The sequence below is a fragment of the Lepidothrix coronata genome, unplaced genomic scaffold (assembly GCF_001604755.1).
Source record: "Lepidothrix coronata isolate B3197 unplaced genomic scaffold, Lepidothrix_coronata-1.0 Scaffold297, whole genome shotgun sequence".
Lineage (NCBI taxonomy): Eukaryota > Metazoa > Chordata > Aves > Passeriformes > Pipridae > Lepidothrix > Lepidothrix coronata.
The window spans coordinates 18120-25707 of NW_016690477.1; the positions used below are offsets into that span (position 1 = coordinate 18120).

General features: G+C 43.6%; 1 protein-coding gene across 2 annotated transcripts in view; it reads right to left on the reverse strand.

The window, feature by feature from the left end:
* Nucleotides 1-203: 203 nt before the first annotated feature.
* Nucleotides 204-7588, reverse strand: part of CX3CR1 (C-X3-C motif chemokine receptor 1) — a 29186-nt gene continuing 21801 nt past the window's right edge. For both annotated transcript variants that reach the window (XM_017837227.1, XM_017837226.1), the window contains one exon: nucleotides 204-1804. In XM_017837227.1, the coding sequence (XP_017692716.1) occupies nucleotides 729-1790 (1062 nt within the window). In that variant the 5' untranslated portion in view covers nucleotides 1791-1804 and the 3' untranslated portion in view covers nucleotides 204-728. The remainder of the gene's footprint in view (nucleotides 1805-7588) is intronic.

The following is a 7588-nucleotide window of genomic DNA, read 5'->3' on the forward strand; positions in this document are numbered from 1 at the left end:
GGGCTTGGGGATGTGCCAAGTGAAGGACTCCACTGAGCTCTGACCTTTGGCTCAGGCCAAGCCCATGGTACTTGGGAGATAAGTCTACTGGCGATCCTTAAGGACAGTCCTTTCTCTATTATTGCAGAAACAGAAAGTGCACTGTTGGCTCCAAAAGCGTGTTAATAAATAACTCTTTTTTTTTTTTTAACAGTTGGGTTTTATTAGGGATGAAAGCACAGGTAAAAACATTTGTTGCATTCAATAGCCCCCAAATCACTTCCATATAGATATATAGCATCAGGAAAATATACCCCTTTACTATAAAAAATATCCTCCTAACAGCTACCATTCATTAAAGAGATCTCTCTTCGCCTAAAAAATGAGTTTAGATCTATATACATTAGTATCACACGTACATACACTGACACATGCACAGTTCCATGATGAAACTGTTCAAAAGGTTTCTTATCCTTAAATTCTTCTCCGTCCCCTTTTCTAAGCACAGAGCACTCTTTTCGTTTCTACTTTCCCCTTCCTTTCTCTTGATTCCATTCCGTGTTTCTCACTGACATATTGTACTGCTTTTGTTTTTAGAATCTTTACTGGTTTAGAATATTTAATGCTTAACAAGAGGCATGTCAGTAATTCAGTGCAGCTGTCGTCTCTTCATATGGGTAACAGCAATCCCTCAGTGCTTGCTAGCCCTGCAGAAGACATATACAGACATTTCTCCTTCCCAGAGCCTTTCAGACAAAGACAGAGCCATCCTGGTCACTGGTGTTCAGGGTTATGTTGCTGTTCGCAACACTTTCTGCATAACTAACTGAATGGGTGACCTGGTAGTGACTGCAGGGGCCACAGAAACACATGAATGGACAGTACTTCAAGCAGACTTGATAAAGGTATTTCCTGAATTTTTCCCCAGCAAAGGCATAGATAAGAGGATTGAGACAACAGTGACTGAATGCAATGGTTTCGGCCAGGTGCATTGCGTAGTCCAATGATTTAATTTGGTTGCAACTTGAGAATAACTCATACTGCTTTAAAGTCTCTAGAAAAATCAGTACATTGTAAGGAGACCAAAACAGAAAAAACACAACCACCACAACCAAGATCAGTTTTATGGCTCGTGCTTTTTTCTGATTTTTGCAGGACATCAGGGTTTTGATGATCCCACAATAACAATAGCATATGATACAGACTGGGATGAAAAAGCCAATGGTGTTCAGCTCCATATTGCAGAACACTGGCCAGATGTTCTCCAGCTTCTGTGGGAAGACAGCAATGCAGTCATTTTCTACCAGCTGGGAGAACACAAAATGTGGCACTGACACTAAAACCGCTATTGCCCATACTCCAAAGGTTACAAGAAAGCCCTGTCTCACTGTTCTGGATTTCAGAGAATATGTTGCTCGAACAATGGCCAAGTACCTGTCGACACTGATAACAGTGATAAAGAACATGCCCCCAAAGAAACCGATGTAATACAGCGAGGAAACAGCTGTACATGAAATAGTCCCAAGGGTCCATCCACGCACTGTGTTGGAAGCCCAGAACGGAAGGGAGATCACGAAGAGAAGGTCTGAGATAGCCAAGTTCAGGAGATAGATGTCAGTGATGCTTTTTTTACTGCCTTTCACAATGGCAAAAAACACCATTAGATTCCCTGTGAGGCCAAGAGCAAACACCGCAATGTAAAATATTGGCAGAAATATTTTCCCAAATTCTTGGATGTCAGCCTTATTGCAGGACAAAGCGTGTTCATCGTACGTATATTCAGCTGTCGTTTCTGAATATGTGTCCGTCATGTTGAATTTGCTGGCTAGAGGCAAAATTGGAAGAATAAAGAAAATTAGGTTAGAGGAAGTTATCCAGTATCTGCTGTGGTAAAATATTGAGACTGTACCAACAAGCACACTTTGGGATTTTGTCACTGTTTGGCTTAGTGATAGTTGTGTTACTGTGGAGGTGATGGTAGTTACTAACCGAAGCCCAGACTCTGCCGTTACATGTACTTCACTGAAAATTAACTCTTTAGGATAAGAAAAACTAAATGAGAATTTCAAGGACTGTCGCATAAGCCCCTACTTATTGGAAGTGCAGCAGGGGCGGCAGCAAACCAAGATCTGACTAAGTGATGTGGTGCATTGCAGCACTGTGAGAAATGCAGGCCCTCTGCCAGTCTGTTGGACAGTGCTTGGCAGGAAGTGGTACCTCACAAATAGCTGCTGATCAGCATGCAGTGCCTATCAACACCACCAGCAGCCCAGTCTCACCCCACATGTTAACCCCTGGGGTGGAAGTGTGGTAATACACCCAGTTTAGCCAGGCCTTAACTGATGCTTTCTGATGTGGGAGGAGCAAAGTCTGCAGTGGGACATCGCTTGGCAGCAATCATATCTTTGATGAAGCTCTTTTAAAAATCATCATATAATCAAAAGAAGAGAAACTATATAGACCCTTTTCCTCAAGCAACAAAGCATCTCATGACTGCTCCTGCTTTGGCTGCGAGGTTGGAGCCAGGGCTTGTTAGCTTGGCTGAACCCAAAGAGAGTATGGGGTGCAGGTGCGCAACCTCTGGGCTCACTGATCTGCACACCCAAAAACTCAGAACACAAGTCAATTCCTCTGCAGTCCCTTGGGATGTGGTGTTCAAGTCTCCTTAAAGATTTCTGTTTGCAAGAAACCAAAAATCCTAGAGGGGTCCAGATGTTACTGTATTCAGTTTGCTCCCTCATTGGCGTAAAGAGCTTTTAAGTATCCACTACTTGCTCTCACTGTAGGAAATGAAGGAAATGAAGGGGTGCTATACACATGACAACATGGCCAAAACAGCCTATTAAAGCTGAGACAGAAAGGAAAGGCCAGTGATAACAAAACTGCAACTAATAACTATCCCTTGGTCACCGTGTTGCCATCTTCTTACAGGAACCCCCGCTGAAGGGGGGCTCCCTTCTGTAAAGAAAGGACTCAGTTCAGTGACCATAGGCTGTCTCTATTATAGATGTTTACATCTCCTGTTAGTGGGACATGTAGTCAATACAGCCAATAAAAAGCAGTGTATCTAATCTAATGCAGCCAAATCTGCTTTAAGACAAGACAGACTGCTTTACAGACTGCTGATTGCATTGGTGAAAGTTCTTTTCCCAAGAGACCATGGCCGTATTATTCAGCAGTAGACACTGACAGTGTATAACTACTCCCACTCCTGATGCTTAGAACTAATTAATAATTAGCAGGTTGGAATCCCAGCCTACATGAACATGTTTCACTGATAACAATAGCTTTTATACCCTCTGTTTAAAATAAGCCTTGCAAAACTAAGCACGAAATAAAGATGTCCTGGAGCGTGAGAGAGTCCTTTGCCCAAGAAGTTTCCTATGACCTGGTGGCAACTGCAACAATCTTCCCCACGAGTGGCTACTGTGACCATATCAACATCTTCATCAACATCAGTTTTATGGCTCGTGCTTTTTTCTGATTTTTGCAGGACATCAGGGTTTTGATGATCCCACAATAGCAATAGCATATGATACAGACTGGGATGAAAAAGCCATTGCCTCATTGCCAGACTGCCGTTTGTGGTGTTGGCCATAAAGTTTTGGCCTCTTATTTTGTAGTAATATCTCAAAGAGGCTGTTTTCAGTGCTAGTTGAAAATGCAGGCTCTCTGTTTTAAATTATCTTCTTATTCTGAAAGTTCAAAGCCTAATCATCTCTGAAACATTTAAATGAGAAGTGCCCATAGTCACTTAAAAACAATCTTTGTGGTTTTGCACAGGAAAAGTGGGCTAGAAGAAGGGCTGTCTCAGCACTGGTAGCTTTGGGGCATGGGCACAGCATGGGGAAAGCTGTTTGCAGCAGGCAGGCACACCCATGGGCTGTGCAGCTCCTTCAGTGTCTTTCACCTTGAACTGGAAGCTGAGTCTATCCAGCCCCTGCTTGCAGCCCAGTTCAGTTCTTCAGCTTTTGGAGATGAGGTATCTGACACCAGCAGAATTAAAGGGATACAAATAAGAAATGTTTAGGTGCTGGGGTAGAAGCTGAAAGCAATTGCAAAGAAGATACTTATTTTCTAGTGGTGAGAAAACTAATTAGAGTTGCCTACAAAGATACTGTCATCTCTTTATCTGCCCTGTTGAGGGATACAGATACGGGCAGGAGACTTCATCTGTAATCTCAATAACCCACCATTTTCTGCCTTTCCGTCCTAATTTCTTTCTTCTTTTCTGAGACTAAATATATGCAGAAGGTGCCTTTAAAATACAAATAAGTGCCAGGGTACACCAAGTCTCTTGTGCCAAATATGAGTCACTGTGCCAGCCCACCCAGCTCCTTTGCACCCATCTGCACAAGCACCAGAACCTCTACCTTACTCTGTGAGCTGCTGTGCTCCACAGCTGGAGCACTTGTTCTGTGAAAAGACACTGAGAACTGGGTTTGATCAGTCTCAAGAAGACATGTCTCAAGTGGGATCTAGTGAGAAGGTGTAAAGGTGAAGCAGACAATTTTCCTCAGGGCAATAAGAAGCAATAGCCATGGGAAATTGTTACTCAGTGTATGGAAAAAGTTTTTGGCCGTGACGGTAGTCCAACACCTAGATTCCAGGGCTCCAGGGAGGTTGTGGGATATAATCGCTGGAGATACTTGAAACTCAGCTGGCCCTGCTCTGAGCGTGGGTTTGGACAAGAAACCTCCAGAAGTCCTGTCCTAACCTCATGATTCTGCAAAAAAGGCAGACAGAGGTCATGACATTTCTGTAAAGTTTTCCAGCTTCTTCTCTGCTGTGTAAGCTTCTCTTTCAGACATGACTTTCCTGGTGCCACAGCGAAAGTCTCATCATGCACAGAGTTAAAAACTGATTGATCCGTGCTTGTATCCCATTAGCATCTCTGCTAACTGTGCCGGCATCCAGAGAGGGGGCTGTTCAGTGGGGCTTGCCTAGACTGTGCTGTGTGAAATCCCTGATCTGGAAGAGAGGCAGTGCACGCTGGTTTATTCTCTGCTCTGAGAACCTCTAGCTGTGCTGGTTTTTCACATGCTTGCTCTCCTAATTCATATCTAGAAAAGCAGCTTGTTGCTCTGGAGATTTTCCATATGTGTTCATACAAGTTGCTGTGCTCTGTCGGAGGATCTCACACATGTAAGGAAATGCAGCTCCACAGGTTAGCCCTTGGGTCTAGCAGACTTCTGCACAGGCTGAGCCCACTGGCATTGCCTGGAGAGAAAGCTGGGTTCAGGAATGGCCACCTTCTTCACTGGAGAACATTTACACAGAGGCACAGGATAAACTCCTGGCCAGTTTTCTCTCTCATGCTTACAATAAATGTTCACCTCAGGGACAAAGTGAATTGAAGAGCGTAGAGGACATAGGAGGACCACAGGGCTGTGAGGTTCCTCCACCAGACTTTTTCCCTTGCTGAGTACAGGAAATAGTAGATTCACTTCTGCTTCTCATGGAACTGCTCAACCACTTTGCTCTGTCTCCAGATTTCCCCAGAGGCTTTGCACCCTACTCTACACAAACACTTCTGCTCTTAATCACGTTTATAGCTATCTCAAAGACCATAGTCTGCTAGACCAATACCCCTGTTTCTCAACCCAGCTATTCCCAATGACCATATGTGCCCTAAGTAATACACAGGGAAGTGAAATTGTGAGAGATCCACAAACTCCTCTAAGGAACAGAAGTTGCCTTTCAGCCTTCAAACAACACTAGCATCAGGCTGGAGGGCATAAGATCTAAATCCTGCTTATACATCTGGTCTTTCCAGTTGTCACCCCTAGCACTTCAACCAAGTGCCAAGAAGAGGGGGTCTACAAGCACTTGCCTCTCTGTGATGCCTTTCCAGTCATCCAGTTAAAAGAAGTTAAAAAAAATAACCAAATCCAGACCTCTGACAGAGAGTCACACTTCAGATTTGCACAATATGCTAATAAAAGCATTTAAACCTCAGAAAGATTTTCGCACCTTAGTCAGCATTTCTGAGTGAGGCTCACTTACATGCTTTTCTTACACAGGCAAAGCATATTTTCAGTGCACACTGAATGGGCTGATGATTCAGCTGGCCCTAGGAAATTGTAGGCTTTGTGGGAACCCCTGTGAAAGAGTGCATATTCCTTTCTCACCCTTAGATCTGAGTTGCCATCCCCCTACCCAAATATAAATGCCATTGCTTTTTTTGCATTTGTGACTACACCCACCTGCTTCTTGCCAGCTGGTGATTCTCAGCAAGACCACAGGGATTACCTCAGGTACTTTCAAATGAAATCTTGTAGCTATGGTGGCACTTCTAACACATAACAGAAAGAGATTTAAGGGAAGTACCCAAAACTGGGTGGAAACTATCGGGAGAGATGCAAGTCTTAATAGCACTCTAGGTGAAACTCTTAACCAGCCTGGTGCCAAGCAGCTACCACGCAATCACCAGACTGCCACAGACACCTCTAAGCATGGTTTAGACGATACAGAACCCAAAACTTAGACTTATGGGCGAAACATTAGCCAGAGATGGGGCCCAGTTTCTATTTCTACACCCAAGTGGTTCCTATAATTCACTTAGTTTATTATTCAGAGAAAGGTCACTCCATTCATAGGGGATGGTTTCTGGAGTTGCTTGGGATCATGTTAGATAGCCAGGGTCAAAATCAAGCCCAGCTCAGCATTTGCAGTTACTTTCACTCTTCAGTCTTTTATTCAGTCCTGAAGTGGGGAGATGATCTCCCTGTTCCACCTCTTCAGGTGCTGGAAGCAGCTGACACAATGCTGACCTCCAAAAGCAGAAAGCAAGGTGAAACAGCTAGTGTAACCTAACCTTTAACCTGGCAAAATGAAATTTAAACAGTTAAGAGGGAGAGTGTAGCTAAGGCCAGTCTGTGTGGCTTTTTAGAAGAGGAACTTTTGGATATCTGATGACACTGCAAGGTTGATAAGGTGACTGTGCAGGAGAGTTTGATATCTGACCTCTGCTGCATGCTTATTTGGTTGACACATATCTCCAGCTCAAAGCAACACAAGTCCAAGAAAGCATTGCAATGGGATTTGGACTGGTTAGCCATCAGATCTCAAAAGACAAACATCCGTGGAGGAAGCCTCACTGAACTAGTAATATTGTTTGTAAAATGTTTGTGGAAATAGCAAGTTGAAAGCCAAAAAGTGTTCAGTATTTTCATCATTGGTTTGATAGTAGATCAGGAATCAGAGCTAGCAGGGGGACGTGATAAAAGAGTTAGAGAATTGGACAGTGATTCAGACAATCTGAGTAATCTGGGGCTCCTCAGATGATTCACTTTATCTCTAATGTAGCCAAAGTGACATGCTTGGGAGTTAAACAACGTGGGCCATGTCTCAAGAGTGGAGGCAGTTCTCAAGGAAACTTGACTGCAGGAAAAGCTGATGCAACCCTCAGGTGTTTAAAGAGCCACTAAATGGGAAGGAACAAAAGAGGGTAGGCTGCCATTGCAGACATTGATACTGGGGGTGGAGGCGTAATTTGTTAACACTTGATTTCACCTTTGCTTGTGTTAATGATCTTGTTAATTGTTCTAATGGGATTAGCCATACCTTAAAGTGATACATGGAACTTCAGACCAGAAACATGCAAGAT